This window comes from Plectropomus leopardus, chromosome 3 (genome assembly GCF_008729295.1).
Source record: "Plectropomus leopardus isolate mb chromosome 3, YSFRI_Pleo_2.0, whole genome shotgun sequence".
Taxonomy (NCBI): Eukaryota; Metazoa; Chordata; class Actinopteri; order Perciformes; family Serranidae; genus Plectropomus; species Plectropomus leopardus.
The window spans coordinates 14,103,468-14,122,850 of NC_056465.1; the positions used below are offsets into that span (position 1 = coordinate 14,103,468).

At 39.3% G+C, this 19,383-nt stretch overlaps 2 protein-coding genes across 4 annotated transcripts in view; one reads left to right on the forward strand and one right to left on the reverse strand.

Moving 5' to 3' along the window:
- tprb (translocated promoter region b, nuclear basket protein) overlaps positions 1–8,452 on the forward strand; it is a 23,816-nt gene extending 15,364 nt beyond the window's left edge. The window contains exons 38-51 of the mRNA XM_042514840.1: positions 70–224; positions 339–419; positions 911–1,099; positions 1,215–1,370; positions 3,161–3,254; positions 4,237–4,391; positions 4,587–4,655; positions 4,786–4,877; positions 5,200–5,309; positions 5,834–5,932; positions 6,122–6,278; positions 6,622–6,743; positions 6,851–6,946; positions 8,146–8,452. Of these exons, the coding sequence (XP_042370774.1) occupies positions 70–224; positions 339–419; positions 911–1,099; positions 1,215–1,370; positions 3,161–3,254; positions 4,237–4,391; positions 4,587–4,655; positions 4,786–4,877; positions 5,200–5,309; positions 5,834–5,932; positions 6,122–6,278; positions 6,622–6,743; positions 6,851–6,946; positions 8,146–8,195 (1,625 nt within the window). The 3' untranslated portion in view covers positions 8,196–8,452. The remainder of the gene's footprint in view (positions 1–69; positions 225–338; positions 420–910; positions 1,100–1,214; positions 1,371–3,160; positions 3,255–4,236; positions 4,392–4,586; positions 4,656–4,785; positions 4,878–5,199; positions 5,310–5,833; positions 5,933–6,121; positions 6,279–6,621; positions 6,744–6,850; positions 6,947–8,145) is intronic.
- Positions 7,642–16,420, reverse strand: prg4b (proteoglycan 4b). Of its 3 annotated transcripts, XM_042514858.1 has the most exons (16): positions 16,403–16,420; positions 16,222–16,300; positions 15,781–15,897; positions 15,302–15,424; positions 14,818–14,898; positions 14,647–14,700; positions 13,957–14,016; positions 13,564–13,842; positions 12,207–12,932; positions 12,060–12,161; positions 11,478–11,564; positions 10,511–10,647; positions 10,166–10,322; positions 9,910–10,017; positions 9,388–9,516; positions 7,642–8,569 (listed from the first exon to the last, which is right to left on the reverse strand). In XM_042514858.1, the coding sequence occupies exons 2-16, from the start codon at positions 16,286–16,288 to the stop codon at positions 8,460–8,462; spliced, it is 2,337 nt and encodes a 778-aa protein (XP_042370792.1). In that variant the 5' UTR covers positions 16,289–16,300; positions 16,403–16,420; the 3' UTR covers positions 7,642–8,459. The 3 variants fall into 3 exon arrangements, with proteins under 3 accessions (XP_042370792.1, XP_042370785.1, XP_042370798.1); XM_042514851.1 differs by having other exon boundaries at positions 12,060–12,932; XM_042514864.1 differs by lacking the exon at positions 14,818–14,898 and having other exon boundaries at positions 12,060–12,932.
- Positions 16,421–19,383: the final 2,963 nt, after the last annotated feature.

A 19,383-nucleotide genomic window follows, 5' to 3' on the forward strand; every position in this document is an offset into this window, starting at 1 on the left:
CATGTTTTAAGAGTATCATTTTACCTGCAGCAGTGACAAGTCTAAATGATATCCATGCCTTATCTCTAGTTTCCGCCACGCCAGGAACCTCCTCCATGTCCAAAAGGCCCCGTGAGGAGGAGGAGAGCGCCACCATGGTCACTGACACAGAGTCCACACAGGAGGATACCTCCAGGGCACCTATACCTAAGAAGCTGCGCATCATCCAGAGAGTGGGTCCAGAGGTGAGGGGGGGGGGGCTTACATAGAAATCTTAATAGACATTTTTATTGTTTTTAATGGTCTGAAAAATGGTACAGTTGCATCATGGACTTCATGAAGATGTGTGTTCTCCTCAGGAGGAGGTGCTGGTGGAGGACAGTGCTGAGGCTGAGGGGGTGGTGCCAACAGACAGTCAAGATGGTGCAGAAGTAAGCCAGGTAGCCCATCACTTAATCTAAATATTAAACAATTCTGAAGACTTCATTGTAGAATTAACACTTCGTAGTATTTCTCAACATTGTCTTCACTGTTGCTGGTAACAACATCGTTTCAAGATAAAAAGCCGATCTTCAGTCAAAATTAGCTGTCTCTCATTTGCTTTTCAGAGAAAGATAACTCTGCTGTGAGTTTAACATCTCCTGGCATTAAAAAAACAACAACAAAAAAACAGAATACTTTCTTTAAGCTGAAAGAGTAAAGGCCTACTGCATGTTTTTTACCATCAAAAAATCTTAAAGCTATAGGCTCACTGTGAAATTCAATCTAATGGGAAACAATGTGCTGTTCAGTACAGTGACACGCAGGAGTAGTTATACAAATTTTTATGGCATTTTTTTGTTGGCATGACATGTATCTCACCTTTTTAGGAAGATATTGGTTTTTTGAAAATGCTGCATGTTATTCATGTTGTCTGTTTTCCCCCATGCAGACAGAGGAGTTTCCAGTACTGGAGGAAGGAGATGAGAGTGCAGCCTCCCAGTCTATAATGATGGACCAAGAGGTTACCCTGACCCAAAGTGACACAACTGACCACCTGCAGCGGGAAGTAATCGTCATAGTAACAGACACAGAGAGTGAGGATGACCAGGAAGAGGAGGAGGAAGAGGAAGAAGAGCAAGTAGGGAGCTTTCATCAGGCATTTTCAAAGAGAATATGTGAAATGGTGTTAGATACCAGTTGCAGAATTTGTCTTGTATTCCTCCCACTAATGATTTTACCACTGCCCAATGTAGGACTACGATGAGGAGGAAGAAGAGGAGGACGACGAAGAGGAGGAGGAAGATGAAGAAGATGAGGAGGATGACGATGGAGAGATGGGGGATGAAGGAGAGGACAGCAACGAGGGGAGCGGAGACGGCAACGAGGCTTACGAGGGAGACGACACAGAGGTTCGATTACCGTCGACACATATTGTACTCACAGTTAAAACTTTGACCTTTCATACATCCTCGCCCACAGTTTTCACATCCAGTACATCATGTTAACCCTTCCCAAGCTTTCAGTCACAGATCTGTGAACCATTTCCAGCTCACACGCTCATTTTTTCCACGTTTTCTCATCTCACTGTCACTTGCATTTCGCCCCTGTGTCGTAACTTTCCCTCTGTGTGAAAGCTGTGAGTGTGTTGACTTTAGTTGTTTACCTTTTTACTCCAGTCTTGGTTGCACATGTTCAGTGGGATGACTCAGTGTCTGCAAAGGGACAGTAAACGGACTTTCTCTTGAAAACTGCATGTGTGAAAGTTGTTTAAAGTGGGGAATCTGTAAACCACTGTCCTTTGTGTGGTTTACACATAAAATATTACATTTGTTTCTCTTGATGGCAGCTGTTAAAAAAGGGCCACACCATCTATAACAATTAGTATATTACCAAGCAATTCAAATATTAACTGTAGGTGTCATAAGACATTTTCGTCTCATAAGGAGGGTCGTCCTCAGCAGATAATCAGTTTGTGTTTGCCTGTGACTTTACCCAGAATCCTGTAAACTTAGGCTGAAAGCAAAAAAATGACTAAACAAATCAGAGACGATTATTGAATAATGAAATACAGCTTTTTTTAATGAAACACATGTATTAAACCATAAAAAAACAGACATTGAATTGTGCTGACAAAATATTCAAACTATTGAGCTACTCTTACTGTCAAAGAATAATAATAATAATGATGGCTTTGTTTATGTAGCACCTTTAAAAACAGTTCTTTCCATGTGCTTTACAGACAAAGAAAAGGCAGGAATAATAAAATAAACATCAACAAACATGCCAAAAGTCAAACGAAAAAGGCAAGAACAAAATGCATATTCAAAAGGTCAATAAGAATAAAGCAAATAAAAGGATTAAAGGGGTAAAACAGACGGCTTTTGAAAGGCAGCAAAATGAATAGAGGAAGAGAGATCAAATTTAAATAAATAATATAATACAAAATGAAACCCTAAATGTGTATGACAGCAGTGTGGTCTCTTTTTATAGGACACATGTTGTTTCATCCTCTTAATCATGTTTGATGGACCTATATTTTACATTTTGAAATTTTTCACATTTTGTTTCCATATTGGCTCCATGATGAAATTGTTTTCGTCTTTGTTTTTACTCCATTATTTCTAATATTGAGAAAGTAGGTAGAAAGTATTTTTAATGCAGGTTGAATATATATGTACGAGTCTTTTTGGGTTACAGATATGATCCCCAGTACTGGGTTTTTCTGTTACCTTTTAAAAAGTTACTTTTATAGGCAGCATGACCACTAAATATTTTTAAACAAAAAAATCCAAGCACCCTGAGTCCTGAGTAAAGGGGCTTTAGTAATGCATGGGAGATGTAATAAACTGTCAAACAAAGCGTTAAGATAGAATGATTGGGTGTTTTTACGCAAAATTTTTGGCATTTTCTGAAAGGCATCTTTGTTCCATATAGGGAGAAAATGAGTCATAATCTGTATCTGGTGCTCTGCCAGTATATCCTGGCATCTATAGTGTGTGGGAACTATCCCATAACCCGCTTCCTCCAGTTCTACCCAACTCCTGTTTCTCTTAAGTACTCTTCTTTACATTTCCTCTTTTCCTCACTTGACTTTTTTATTTGCCCCTGCTTAACTTTTTAAAATTCTCCTCATGGTTTTCCTTTTCTCTCTTAACCACCTATTCTCTTTATTATTTTCTTTTGTTCTTTCCTTTCTCAGGGAGCTGATGTAACAGACCCGGGCACAGAAACAGAGGAGAGTTTGGGGGCGTCTGACTCCACCCAGAGGCCAGCAGATTCCCAGACACCCAGCTGTAAGATCCAGGAAACCCCATCAAATGCACATACGTAGATCCACCTCAGACTCTCCACATGTGCTCACAAACTGTCCCGCCATCCAATTAGTTATCTGACTCTTAACCATGACTAAGAAAGATGTAATATGTTGTTGTCTGTCTGAAGGGAAGAGTGCTATGTGTTAGACATAAAGGTTGCTTTACTGTGAAAATGTATCTAATGATTCAAGTAATAATAATAATAATAATAATAATCGATTTTGAAACAAATCTCAAAGTTATTATGTGGCCCTGTATTGCAGGAGCTCTTCATTGTAAAACTCTTCTTGAGAACATTAGACCCATGAGAGGCCCATGGTTAGAAATATACAAAATAAACATTCATTATTATTATGCTGGTGCGTTTAGGGAACCAGTCAGATTCTCAAATTTAATTTGATTTTTCTTTTTTTGAATAACGGACGTGTGTGTAACACATATTGTAGGTTCCTCTCTACAGCTGTTTCATACATTCACCCCTCTGAACAGAAATATGCACTCACTTGAGAGAAAAAAATCTGCCATTTCCCTGAATTAAGAAGATCTCGCTAATTCATCAAAACAAGAGCATGGAAAATCTCATCACATAACAGGAGATAATAATCCTGTCAATTCAGGAAAAACTGCATTTTTTTTCTAAAGGGAATGAATTATGCTTCTGTAGTAATACATTTATTTATTATGTTTCTTAAGTGTGCACATTCCTCTCTGATTATATTGACTTCCTCTCAAGTAATAATTTGATTTTGAACTTAAACATGATTTGTGCTATTTAATAATCTCCAAGTCTCTGAATTTTAGAGCCTAATAATAAATAATTGACTGAAGATGGGTTAATTTTTTTTGTTTGCTTGTTTTTGGTTTTTTTTTTGTCTTTTATCAGTTTATTCTGAAGATAAAGATAAAATGGTTAAGATAAAATGGTCATCTTTTAATTGAAGCATGTTTACTGTTGTTTTAGTCGAGGGCAGTACAATGGAGGCGTTCTCTACAGAACAACCTATCTCAAGCTCTGGTACACGTATGCCCCAGTCGCCTCGGAGACCAACACATCCGCTGCCCCCGCGCCTGAACATCGCCCCGACATCAGAACTGGGACCACCTGCTCAGGTTCAGGTATGAAGGAAGAGTTGTCTTTGCTTCTAAATTTAAAGAATTGTTTTGAGTTATTGTTTGATCATTTTTTATGGCTCAAAACACCTATTCCTTCTTTAGTTCAAATTTTCTGTTCACATTATTACAGTAATCGTTTAATGTTATCTCTACGAGTAGTTTGCAAGCTCTGTTGATCACTTTTCTGAAACTTCACAGCGTATTCCTGTTCGTCGGCAGTCAGTGGGCAGAGTCCCTCAGCTCACTCCCGGGGTGCCGAGCAGTTCTGTAAGTCCTCTATAGTCTCAGACAATTTTAATCCATTACAGTATTTTTACTAATAGTGCAAAACCTTTACTCTTGTGAGATTGTGTGCATGTTTGTATCCAACAATGCCCCTCCATCTCTCCCTCTGCAGCAGCACTTCTTTGATGACGATGACAGGATGGTTCCCAGCACTCCCACTCTGGTGGTGCCACATCGCTCCGATGGTTTTGACCAGGCCATCCAGTAAGTCTCACACAGACAGGAACCAAGAATACCCGAGCAATATGTTTTAGCAACAAAATGACTGTTTATACAGTACATGATTATTTATAATGCATGAAATGTGGTGTTGGGTTCTGTAACGCATTTTAAAATGACATGATTATTTTCTGTACTTAGTCACTTTTTAATGTTTTTATTGTAATGTATTACTTTTAGTGTATATTTCGAGGTGTAACTAAAACTTTTTTTTTATCTTTTGGGTTACTTTTAAAACACCTGGAACTGCTATCACTGCTGTCTTACGCCCCTGCATGACTTTGTTATTTGTTTGTTTGTTTGTTAGTTCTCCCCAAGTGGCTGGAGTGCCTCGCTTCAGGTTTGGTCTGTCAGATGACATGCCGCAGACCAGCTCCTCCTCGCACTCTGACCTGGGACAGCTCGCATCACAAGGAGGTACTCCAGCAACAAAAAATGTTTAACTCTATGAAACACCCCACCAACTAACTGTAACAGTATTGATTTTTTTTGGTAACAGTCAGATATTAATTTTTTAGGGCAAATACAGATTATTAGTGGTTAATGAGACTGATAACTGATATTTGGAACCAATATGTATTTACAATAAAAATAAAAATCTTTCTGTCAATATTTAGAATTTGGTATATACCAAACTGCAACGTTAAACTTTGTTTAAATGCCTTCAGCAAATGTTTAATCAAAACTGAAACGTTCAGCATCATATACAGCAAGTTTCCAGCAACTTTTTTTATAAAGATAACTGACATTTAAATAAAAAAAAATCAACTTTTTAACTAACTTAAACTTTTTAATTAGTTAATTAATTTTATCTGCGATCATTAACATAAAATGCCAATACAGATAATCTGCAAAATGCCAAATATTGGCCTCAACATTCAGCCCGGCTGATAATCTGTTGACCCCTAATGTGAACGCATTTTTTCTCCCCTTGTGTTCAGGTCTTGGGATGTATGAAAGCCCCTTGTTCCTTGCAACTCATGAAGAAGAGTCTGGTGGACGCAGTGTTCCTACCACACCGTCACAAGTTGCGGCACCAGGTATCTTTCTCTGATTGTCTGATATAAAGAGATCTGTTCTGTTTCTCTATAGACCCTTTTCATCAACATACTCACACAGTTCCTAAAAATATTCAGTAAGCCAGGTGGGAGTTATCAGATTTTGGAGTGCTTTCATATGCTACAACAAAATTAGTAAGTGCATCTTGTTTTTACGTTCTTCTCCCCCAGTAACTATCTTCTCAGAGGTGGCTCAGTCTGACACCACCGAGCACGCCTCCCAGTCGGTTCCCATGGTGAGCACGTCCACACCAGGCCTGGTTGTGCCAGGAGGAGCCGGCACAGGGGAGGACAGAGACGACGTCTTCCTGGAGCCAGACACTGATAGGTGGGGCTCACTCCTCTCGGCTGTTTGTCAATCTTTTCATGTTACTTTTTTTGGGGGGGCCTGTTGGAATTCAGATATCTGGCAGTCTGCAACATTTTCTATTTGCTGATATGCAAACTTCAAGCCTGATGTGAAGCCCTTCTTTATTAACTAAAAAAATGTTGCTCTCTCCACTGTTAGTGTTAATATCTGAGGCAAATGTAGAACTGTACTGAATCTAGATGTCAGAAGATGTACAAACAGTGCACCTTTTGATCTTGCATTCATTTATTGCAGGTGATTTAAGATTGCTTGACTGTATAATTGGATCAGATCTCATACATGTTTTGTCTGTTTATTCCAGGCCCAGTGCAGAAGTGTCAGTAGATCCAGTGGTCTCACAGGGGGATATCGAGGAGCCCAGCCAGCAATCTGACAAGGCCAGCCTCCCATCCACCAGCCAGGAGCCCTCCTCCAGCTCTGCAGGTACAGTGTAGCCGCATGACTGTGCCAGTCCCTGCTGTGAATGATAATTTCTCTCCTTATGTTGCTCAATAAGTGTTAAGTTCTTATTGCTGTGGATTTTTTTCTAGATACAAGCAGTGCTCCACCTAAACCCTCCAGACCTGGACCCAGCAGACAGCTGCAGCGCTGGCCGGAACACCGCAGCGGCCGCATGAAGAGAGGAGGTAACAAATGAGAACACTCACACAAATTGGGTGGTAATAGAGCTAATATTGTATAATCAAGAGCGCGAAATGGTTCCAGGCCCACGGCAGCTTTGTGCTCACTTTGGCTCATCATAGCTCATTTTCAAGGTGCTAGAGCAGTGCAGAATAACAGAACACTCATAAAAAGCATAAAAATCTCTCCAAAGCCTATCTGACTAACTCCAATGAAAGTAGCACAAGTGGATTATAAACATTTGCTCTTGATACAATATTGTGAATGACTGCAGGAGTCATTGAACAAAATAATGCCCCAAATCAGTGGTTTGTGAGAGAATCATGATTGATCATAGTCAATCAAAACAAAGCAACAGAGTTAAAAGCTGCTCTGTCCTTATATGTAGAGAAATGTTGATTAGCTTGTCGTATAACACCATTCTTGTTTGACAATGCTAATGAAGTCAGGTTCCAAACAGCCAACATGCTGATTTTGACAGTTTCAAATCAGCAGTGTGAGTCCACCACAAAATCCACCTTTCCTAGTCTGGTTGCATGTCATTCCAGATTTCTCATTTTCTTTCATCTTCCTGCTAATAAAGGTGACAAAAGTGGAAATAAATATGTTCTACATCAGCAGCATAAATATGGTGGTTTCACACTGGGCCAGTTGGTTTATCTTTGAGAGTTTCCAATAAACAGCAGACTTCCAGACAAACCCCTGAAACAATATTGTTTTATTTATTGTAAATCAGATGTAAAATTCCATATTTTCAGGAACTGTGTTAGACTTGTGAAAAAAAAACTTTGAATCCTAAAATATTATTGCTTTTTAATTACACATTCTTTGCAAATGGTTGCATGCCTGATAATTTGTACTAAATGGACTTAAATTTACTTTTGCGTCTCCTTAGTCCTCTAATCATAACGCATTAATTGCAGTGCGTTATGTTTTTTGAAAACTATAACATGTATACAAATCATTGCTGAACAGTCATGATGTGCACGCTAATCCTGGCAAAGCATTTGTTCCAATTAACAACCAATCATAGCATTAAATACATGTGGGTGTATTATAATTCAGTTTAATGTTGGTAGCAGAATAACAGAGAACGCACTATTAGTCTTTTACATTTCATACACATTTTATACAGCCACTGTACAGACTGTTTAAACCAGGAAAGCAGGGTTTGTTAAAGCAACAATATTTTATATCTCAACAGGTCAGGGATTTCCCTCTCGGGGTGTACACGGGAGACGATTCGCTCGATGAAGCACTAATCAGTGACTGGAGACCTTGTCATTTCCGTCAGAAACACATTACATATTTTACAATCAGCGTGTTCAGGTTCTGTATTCAGCCTTGATAATGTTCACTTGTTTTGAAGCCTGTTGTTATTAGTTTAGTTTGGCTTTTTTTTAATGTACTTGTAAAGTACCTTTTTTTTAATCAGTCCATGCTGAAGCGGTGTGTTTTATGAAGAATGTAATAAACTTTAAAATTGAAGAAAATAAATTGTACGAGACACATTTTTCATCAGACTTTCTTTTGGCATTTGAAGAAGTTGTTGCTCTGAGGTGACGTGCTGGCTGTTGGAGCAGCAATGAAGGGGCGTCCACGGTCCATCCTCACGTTGTAGGATTTGGCTGCAAAAAAGCAGAATGGCTCATTATGCATTTTAATTTATGCATGTGTTTCAGGATGTACTTTTTATCCTTGCACATGCCAGTTTCCATTTTAGTGAACATGAATTTGGCACAAACTTAAGTTTTAAGGGGATTAGTTTGGACAGTTTTTGGCTACAGCGAGACATGAACTTAAGAGCTGGAGTGTTTTCTTGAATGACATAAATGACTAGACGGTTAAAACCCTTGTGATGATTAAACTGAGTGAAATGATTCAGTCAGACAGGAACTGCAGTATTCTTCAGACGATCGGTATCAACATTAAAATGGAATCTTTTACTGTGGTTACTCGTTTTGAACTTTAGGTGAATGGGCACCACCCTCAACAACCTTACTAGTCTAATACCCCACCCTGAAACACACACCCAGACACACATGGTCCTCGTTAGGCGTGTCAGACATGATGTGAATGAGGCTTACAAAAGTTTTAGTGCAGACAGACGAGAATGATGTTTTTCTTTGAAGAATAACAATTAAATATTGTTATTGTAAAGAAAAGATCTTTGACCAATAAACCACAATTACTACTTAGGACCTTCGACTTTTATGTCAGTCACGAGGGTGTGTGGAGAGTGAATCCAAAATAAAGCAAGTTTCTTCTCAATGATCTAATGACTAAATTTGGGCCTTGATGTACAGAACAGCCTGAAACTATATTTTGTTTTCCTCAACACTAGACTGACTTTAGAGAAAATGTCTTAAAATAAAACTGAAGCCACTCCCTAAATCTGTTAAAAAGAGAGAAATGACAATGGTGCTGTTATGTACTGACGACTTACATCTTGAGAAGACGTAGTATTTGTATCCTTCTGGTTCCCTGTTGTTGGGGACGGACACAGCAGCTGTGACAGTGGAGGGGAAACCCTTCCAAGATGTCCGGATGTTGATGGCTGGACTCAGACTAGATACTTGAAATAAAAGAGAGGAGTGTAAAATGAGGGGAGGGATTCATATATTTCTCAGATGATATTTTTAGAACATCACAACCCTTCAACAGTTGCAGTCCCATAAACAGAATACAGACAGCCTATTTCCCCTTGCCAATTATTTACAAGCTGGACCTTGCTGCCCCTCTCACCTCCACAAAAGCATGACTCACTTTTTCAGAGAGCTACATCTGTTGTAACTCACAGCATGTTTATGTGAGTTAAAGTAAATCTGTTCAAAATACCCAGAAAACACCCAGTACATTAATCACAAACCACACAAATTACGGAAAACAAGTTTCAATCTACGTCATAGTTAAGATGCATTGATGTTATACAATTTACTTTTTGTCCTGTATGAACTTCTTTGGGTACCTGCTTGTCGAACCATTCGGTTGTGGACTGTGTAAACAGCATGCTGGACTCTTCTGCCACATGTTGGACTGGTGCCAAACTGGTATGAATATTTCTGGACCACCCCCCCTGGAAGAAATGCTCAAAAGTTAATATCAGAATGTATTCATTCAGAAAATTGGCATGATATACATCATACAAAAAAATACAACAGAAAAACAGTTAAATAAACTAAAAAGATACTAAGTAGTTTGACTCTGCAGCAGCATTTCATCACCTCTCTTGAAGAAGTAAACTGACTCTCCCCTCATCTGGTACTGAGGCACAGACAGAGCAGCTGTAATGTGGCCCCGAAGCCCATCAAAGCCTGTTTCAATGACTTTTGGATAGTTGGGGTCCAACACACCGTTTTCAAATCTCCAGTACTGGGAACCCTGCAGAGACCACAATCCCAAATATTAAACCTCAGACAAGTACAGCACGTAATACAAGTGGATAATTAACCAAGAGGAAATGTGAGATTGGGCAGTGGATATGGTGCAAGGGGTCCCATCCATAAAAAGCCTTAAATTTAGATTTGCCAAATTCGCTCATTGGTTTCAGATCGGATGAGTGAATTTACCTTGAAAATGTACGTTTTGCCCTGGCAGTTGCAGCGGGTGAACACAGTGTCAATGGGGGAAGGGACGCCCCACACTTGGGTGATGCCACGGGCCGGACCGGGCACCATGTTTCTGTCCAAAACCCAGAAGTAGTGCCCTAAGAAAACATACAATAATGTTGCTACATAAGTGTGGTCCACCTGCATACAGCATTGAGAATTAAAATTAGTCATTTTGAAGTCTATCACAATATTTCACCTTGTGTGAATTGTGTAGTTTATTGTGATATAAATTCTTAATCCTGCATTTTCTGTACTTTTTGTACTCTCGCAGTGAAAGAAATATTCAGATTCTTTAGAGCAATAACACAACAATGTAAAAATCATCCATTAGAAGTAAAAGTCCTGCATTCAAAATTGTGTAAGTACAGATTATGATCAAAATGTACTGAAAGTGTCTAAAGTAAAAGTACTATGACATTATTAGATTGTAAATACTGATACATTATTGTCTAAGTTTCATTTTACTGTTGTAGTCGGTTGAGGAGAAACCGGTTTTGTCTTCTTTATACTTTAAACACTCCGGTGGTTTCCAACCTTAGGGCTGGGCCCCCAGCAAGGATCACAAGATGATTAATGAGATATGTAGAAGAAAAGAAGAATCGGAAGAAAAAAAAGTTTCCAAGCTGTTAAAACTAAATTACTCTGTGATGGAACTGCTAACAACTCATACATCATAGTTTTTATGTGAAAACTTAATTCAAAAGTAGTTGTCATTAGCTGTACTTTTCAGATACATGTGATGAAGTAAAAAGTTCAATATTTCCCAATAAAATGTATTGAAGTCAACATATAAAGTAGCATAAAACCAAACAAAATATAAACAAATTCTCTCTTCACCACTGCTCTCTTTTACATTAATTAACAGGTATTTCAATGTGTAATACAATTCTTAGCTCTAATGATCAGCTGCCTGACTGTCACTAACCTCTGAAAACCACCATAGTGCCGTTCCTCAGCGTAGTGACTGCACTGACCGGACGCTCACTGCACAGATTGGTATCGTTGTTGTCATCTGGGAAAAAATGACACAGTTTGTGAGGAAAACCATCTGTCTGAGTAAAAAAGCAATAACACAAAGAAACCATGCAATCGCACACTGAGTTAGTGGGTGATAAATATAATGTTGTGCTCCAGGAGCTGCAAAGACGTATTTCCATTCTTTAAAGTATCTGAGCTTTATTGGTAATTTCAAAAGAATGTTTGATTCGTTTACAGTGTGAGAAAACAGCCACCTCTTTCACTTAATATAGTGTAGCTGCAATTTGAAGGAAGGGCTGTTCACCCAGAGGCAAAATGACAAAACAGCTGAGCTCATAAAGCAGGCTGAGAGCCATAATAAATACGGACCAGATAGGCCCCTATTTTTGCAATAGTGTCAGACTTATGTAATATAAATTAGGTAAAATCAGATCCTAAGAGACAGAAATTTTAAAACTCGTACTGAAATCCATCTTTGATATGTTTTCTGTGAATGTTGAGGCGGACCAATGATGAGAGCATTTCTTACCTGCTTGGTAGTCTCTAGGATAGTCTATGTTGAGAGTTTGTGTGGTGTCCAGAGGCTTAGTCTCAGGTTTGGAGGGTTTAGCCAGCGTCGGTTTAGCTGGAGCTGGTTTAGCTGGAGTCGGTTTAGCTGGAGCTGGTTTAGCTGGAGTCGGTTTAACTGGAGCTGGTTTAGCTGGAGTCGGTTTAACTGGAGCTGGTTTAGCTGGAGCTGGTTTAGCTGGAGCTGGTTTAGCTGGCAGTGGCTTGTATGGTTTGCTCTGAGGTTTTGAGGTGGCTTCAGGGGCTTTTGTTGGGTCTGGGGTGACATTAAGCGAACCATCAGTGGTTACTCCTTGTGTAATGTCAGCTGTTGTGTCATCCTGATCTGTATTTGTGGTTGTGGGAGTGTTGGTTGTCAGAGTATCAGGATCTGGCATGTCCCCAGGCCCTGCTGGAGAAACACTGGTGGAAGGATATTCAGGGTCTGCCAGAGAAGAGGGGGTACCTGTGTCTGTATTCACAGTGTCATCTGGTCCTGGGATTGAAGTGGTTGTCTCTGGGACGGACGTTGAGTCCAGTGTTGATGAGGCAGAGATGGTGGTGAACTGAGAGTTCTCCAGGACTGAGGAGGAGCCCTGTGGTGTTCCCGTAGATACTGGAGGGGTGCTGACGGGTAGGGTTGTAGCTTTGGGCTCGTCAGAGGAAGCTACAGTCGGATCCTCAGGCTGCACCTCTGCCTGCCCTACCGTGCCCAGCTCTGGGGTGTTTGCAGTGGGAGAATACTCAGTTTGGGGAGCTGTGGTTGGAGTAGTCGGACTTGAGACATGATCAGCTGCTGTGGAGTACTGAGGGAGAGTTGTTCCTGCGTCGGATGAGCTGGTTGCATCACTGGTATCTGGAAGGAGAAAAACATTCTTAGGAAGTTATATATAAATCAGATATACTCAACAGTAGTAAGAAGCATTTTTAAAAGAAAAAAGCAACTTCAAATTAAAGGCAGCATGTAAATATTAGCGGCAAAGTAAAAGAAAAATCTGAATTAATTAGTAGAGAAGAAGACGACATACTGGAGAAACATCCATGTAAAAAATGCAGATGCTTTTATATACTAAATTATTTGATCTTATTTGTAAATGAATACCTTCTGTAGAATAATATTTATCTGATGAACAAACATAGAGAATAACTTCATGTTGAAAGTAGAGCTGCAACAGTCAATTGGTTAGTTGTTAACTATTAAGTTAAACAAGTATTAAAACTAATTTGGTAATTTGTTTTTGGGGGGGTAATAAAGAAAGTCTAATTTTTCTGATTCCATTTTCTTAAATGTGAAATTTTTCTGGTTTATTTATTCCACCATCATTAACTAAAACACCAAAGGAGGAAATATATTTTGGAAAGAAATAAGTCATCTTCTAGTTAAGTAAACAAGACAGCTGGTGTTTGAACATTTTACTTAGAAACTTGATATCCTTTTTCCTTTTTCTGCCACCCATGTATTTGTCCTTATCCTGGACATCACATACCTGTGCTCTCAGTGGGGGCCTCTTCGATGATGGGGCTGTTATCGGTCTGTGTTGGTTCATTATCTGAGAGAGTGGTCTGTGTCTGAAAGAGAGCTGTAAAAGTCTCTGTACTGAACTCTAGAGCATCTGGTTCCTTGGTGGGTTCAGTAGAAATCTGATCCAGCAGGTCAGCTGTAGATGATCCGTAGCCACTGGTGCTCTCTGGGATTGGACTCGCCTCCGGGCCCTTCACTCCATCGTTAGAAAATTCATCTTTGGGAAAAATCTGGCTGTATGTATCTAGAGGTATGTGACAAGTGAAAAAAAGTACACACTTAGATGTCACACTCATGAAACTTTACTGGGAGAAAAAACACTTTGCTAGATTTATTATCCATGCACATCGTTGCTCACCATCACTGGGAACATCTTGTTGATATGATGTTTGACTGACCAGTGGAATTAAAAGGTCATCTGTGGGCAAAATCAAATAATGATATCTATTATTAGCAGTTTTTAAATCACTACTACCTCTATTTCTCCTGGGTTTGTTTTCGTGAGCATGCGCATCAGCGACTGTGACATTCCAGAAATGTTGAGACATGTCTTCCTCCTGAGAGAGAAGTAACACAGATGCAAGAGTATCTCCGCCCACAAAACTATTCCGAGCCAACTACCGAATTAAAACCACCAAGAAAATGTTCTGTCACCCTTTCTTGGCTTCATTTAGTGCTTTCCTCTCTTGTGACTGAGCCTGTGCCCGTAAACCCTCCTACACACTCATGGCAACACTGCTTCCTTGTGTTTCTTTTGGCTAGTGGGACTTGTGCTCTTGGCTTGTTCTGGTGAGACTTGGCCCCCAAAGCAAACCACAGCAAGAGAGCCACACTGTGGCAGTCAACCGTAAACATCTTCCTGCTGTACTCCTGACACATGTCTTATTAAAGCCACTGAGATCAGCTCAGAATTAGGTAATCTAAAATAAATGACTGTATGAGCACTGGTTTCTTTCATTAAAGTCCAGTAGCTGTTATTTAGGATGTTAAATAAAATTTTGTAGGGTTAGGGTTAGGGTTGGACAAGTATTTTAAAAAGCATAGTCACCTGCGTTGTTTCCCTCGCTGAATGTTGGAAACTCTGTTGCTTCAGTCAGAGGCTCTGATGAAATATTCATGAACAGAGATTAGAGAGAGAAGCCGGTAAAAATATTTGTCTTAAACCCTAAGTTACTGAAAATGTAGGGGAAAAACTACAATTTTGCCAAGTCAAATATACCTTTAGGTTTGTTATCATTTACATTATCACATGAACTAGTCTTCCCTGGTGCCGTTTCACTGGTTGCTCCACTGATTTCTTCTGTGGTAATTAGCCGAAAGAAAATATTGTCAAATTTAATCCAATGCATCGGTGCAGATTACTGCATGCATTGCATGCTACTCCACATGCTGGTGGACATGCCATGTTTAATTAACCCTGGCTTTTTTGCACTTTTACACCATTCATGCACATGTTTTCTCAAATTATTTTATTATTTTTGCATGATAGTGGAACTGAGTAAGGTGAGGGCTGACTTTAACATGCAGCCATTCTGTCCAACAGTCATCGCTGTATTTACTGATCATGTATCAAATGATCACCAAATGTCAAAAGAAGACACTAAAGATGTTACAGAGTGTGAAACTGTGAGGGGAAGTCACGGTTAACATGCACAAAATAACACACAAACACAATCATGCTGAGTTTGTTGGACAAGGCTCACCCTCTGCATTACAGTGGCTCTTATAATCTGGACAACACTGTTTGAACTTAGTGCAGTCAGAGTCGCAGTTGCACAGTCGGCCTCTTCTGAAGTTTTCTCCACACCGTCCCATACAGGAGTTTTCTATTGCACACAAACACAACAGAATTATACAGTGAGACTACACAGTGCTGATCATTTCGACTGATATGTTGGTGAATATTGTCAGTCATTCAGGTCATAGTAATTCTAAGCGCTATATCGTAGGCTACTTGACTTGCTTGGGTTTCTTGAAGACATTTCACCTCTCATCCAAGAGGCTTCTTCAGTTCTGAACGGATATAGCCCTTAGAATTAAAATAAAAACCCCATCTGATGTGTGCGGAAAAATATCAGTAACTCAAAATGTTTGTATCTTAGCGTCTGCTGGTTGATATCAACAAAGAAAACATTTTTGGTATCATTATTGACCTGGTGAAAAGTATTAGTAGGACTCTTACTTGTGGTGCATTGGGATTCAAAGTCTTTGCAGCACTCTCCATAAAACAGGCAGTTGTAGTCACACTGGCAGAGGTTACCCCTGTTGTACTCGGCACCACATCGACCTTTACAGCTTGCTGTTTATAAGAAAGAGCACATGGAAAGAGAAAAATAAAACATCAGAGAGGGACTGAAATAATATCATCTACTTGAGGACATAGTGTGTTAATAATACAGCAGGCCAGGGACTGATTTTTGAAGTAGTGACATACATACGTTCCTTCTCTGGTAAATAATTGTTAACAGAACAAACATAAATGAGTACATGCACAGAAAACACGATACATTCCAGTAAAGCCCTTCATTTAGGAAAGAACGTTTCTGGTAATCAGAATACAGAATAAAAAATTTCAATTTCATGTTGCTCTATGCAAAACAAATGTCACACAAATTATACTCACTCTGAGCAGCGCTAAATGCCAAGGCACATGCCAGCAAAATAACAACACAGAGCACAGTGGAAGACATCCTTCTGTAAATCTGAAACCAAGCAAGAGACACACAAAGAATAAATACATCAGAGTGCAATTATTTACTCATTCTTAAAATTCTGAGAGATAGAGGAAATAAAAAGTAACCCACCTTGTTTGACTCCTTGTCAGAATCCTGCCGGACGTTTGTCTCTGCTGCTTTTAAAGGGCTGAGAGAGACCGGCTGACGTCCCGTTAATTGGCGGATCCGGTCTAATTAAAAGTGTGATGATCTCACAGGCTGTAGGGAGGATCCTCCAGACCAGACCATAAGTCCAGACATCATGAATCCCCACAAACAGCTGGAAGCACATCAACACACATCTGTGCCAGACAGACGGCTGACTTCACACACACTTTTGAGCAGTAGGGGAAAAAAAGTGGTCGTGACTTGCTTTCCTGTCACACTGTGGGTGAACTGGACACCTTCACATCCTCACAGGCCTGGTTTGTCAAATCAATACCATATGGACAGTCAAATAACTCTGCTAAAGTCATTTGTTTAACTTTCAGAAGTCAGCCAGGTGTTTTATCATTTAGTTTTAAAAGGAACGGGAATGCAAGCAAGGACTAACATTTGTTATAGCTCATATAATGCATGGTTGTTTCCACTGTTTCTATATTTGTCATGAGATTTTTCATAGTAGCATCAGTTTATTCCCCTGATGTTTATCACAATGTATTGTAAATAATGGTAGTACATGAGAGCAGCCAGTGGTGGAAGAAGTATTCAGATGATTTTCTCGAGTAAAAGTAACAAAAACAACATTATCAAAATATTAAAATATTAAATTATTTATTCAAAATTTTACCAAAGTAAAAGTATCTGCAAAATGTTGCCTACTCAGAGTAAAAAAAGTAATTGTGTTTATGAGGCAGAATGACCTGTGTCAGTATTATATTTTGGTATCATATCATTGATCCCTGACCACGAAAGCAGTACTTTAGTTGATTAAGTGGAGCAATTTCTTTCCCTCTTTTATATACACTTGGGCAGGTAATAGATAACAGTGCATGATCAGTTAAAAAAAACATCAACTATATTTTGTATCAAAATCTTAAAGAAGCATACAATACTCAAGTAAAGTTTAAATACCTCAAGACTATACTTGGTCTAAATACTGTCAATGCATTTAGTTAGTCTGCTCTGCTGAGAGGGGCATTGTATGTACTGAGAGACAAACTTGGGCTGTTGATTATGACAATATTTCCGGTCATCAGTGAACTGTTAATGCATATAGTCACATTTTTTTCATGTGCTTATGTAACCTGGTTACTGTTGGCTTTCTGCCGTGGCTCTTCAGTACAATGACCTTATGGCAACCTGTTTGATGACCCTGTTTGTCCTTGAATATACGTGTACTCACCACTTCAGCAATAAGTGTTATTGTTGTGTGAATGTTAGTTTAGTATAGGCCTGTTTTATTCTGTTTTTAGGCCTCGGTGCCAGCAATAGCCATGGCAAGAGGTGCTTTTTCTCTTCGTTCATTCTCTTGAACGTGATATTTCAAGAACACCTTGTTAGAATTTCTTCAAATTCTTCTCAAAACATTCACTTGGACCCATCAGTTAATTAATTAGATTTTGGTGGTGAAAGGACAAGGTTACTGTGAACTCACAAAACATGTTTTTGGCCATAACTCAAGAATTCTTACACTAATTATGGCAAAATTTCACACAAATGTCTGAAAAATAATGATGAAGTGAGGACATTTCACATCCAAAATGTCAACTTTGCTATGACATCATAATGTTTGGCAAAAACACTTTCCTCAACATCATGACTCAGGAGCGCAGAGGGAGACATTTGGAAAGATGATGAATTGGTGTGATTGACTGATGTGATTAGCTTAAAGATGATTATTTTTCCTCTTTTATTGTATTTGAATACCTTTTAAAGATCTAAAAACAGGAATTATATTCATTAATTCATAGGGGGGAAAAAACACGATAATAAGACAGCCAAAAGCACAGCGAATATGTCAGCCCTGCTTTTCTTTACTTTCAACCATCATTTGTCCCTCTAAATGTATGTACTTACCCGGTGGATTTGTCCTGGGCCCCGGTTTGGTATCCACAGTGACCTCATAGCCACTTGTTTCTTTTTATTTATGGATCTGGACATATTCATGAACAGAGCAATTAGGAGTTCTATACGGCTAGCTAATATTTTACATTATCTCTGTTATGAAGGTTATTTGACTGTGTTTAAAGAATTACTGTAGAGGGACAACATACAGGATCCCTCTTACTGTACCAGGCGGTTCACTGTGTTGATGTATTTATATAATTTAGGGTTGGTCTGTTTGGGTTGTCTGTGGTTGGAAGTGCTGATGGATCATAACATGCCTGTAGTATTTTCCCATCATGTCATGGTCCAATTAGAGAAAAAAGCGCTCATTAGTGCACTTGTGTCAATGCAATAATGACAACAGGATCTGGTTGAAATGACTGGGCCTACCAAACATTCAGGTAATAACAGACACTGTGGCAATATAAAAGGAGGAAGTATCAAGCCCTTGATATCTTAAACTGAACAACAGTGACCCAGGGACAACTCATGCTGCACTGAGAAGTTGCCTGGGTCAAGCTGATTCAGTGGAGTCACTGCGCCCCCTTGTGTTTATAAGGTTGTCTGTTGTCTGCTCTGCAATAGTTTGACATCAATGGGCTCAAGAGACAAGAGTTTCTGCACACCAGTCTCACTGCAAAACTTGTAACTGTCAAGCTTGAGGTCCCAATTAAAGTTTGACGATTAAAAGTTTCAAAAGGAAGCTGTCCCACGATGGTCTCTTTCAATATGTGCTCTCTCGGGTTCAGACAATTTGGAAAATGGCCCTGATGTGATGTAACTGAGAGAAGGACATGGCAGGATTAAGATAAGAGAAACCAACTTGTGGATGAATGAATGAATGAATGATGGAATGAATGACTGTGTACGTTCCAGCTGCTCTAGTGGTGCAACACCCAAGTGAAATGTGTGCTTAAATTAAGTTTGGCTTTAGTCATGCATCTTGTTTTTTGTAGCTTTTTTTCACCAGTCTGTGAATCAGCTCAAATTACACAATATTTACAGAAATGTTACTTATGTAA

Excerpts from the sequence above, each read along its gene's own strand:
- prg4b (XM_042514851.1), bottom strand. The coding sequence starts at position 16,288 with ATGTCTTCCACTGTGCTCTGTGTTGTTATTTTGCTGGCATGTGCCTTG. Across the intron at positions 15,898-16,221 it reads GGCATTTAGCGCTGCTCAGA|CAAGCTGTAAAGGTCGATGT; the intron begins GTGAGTATAATT and ends TCTTATAAACAG. Across the intron at positions 8,570-9,387 it reads ATACTACGTCTTCTCAAGAT|CCAAATCCTACAACGTGAGG; the intron begins GTAAGTCGTCAG and ends GCTTTTTTGCAG.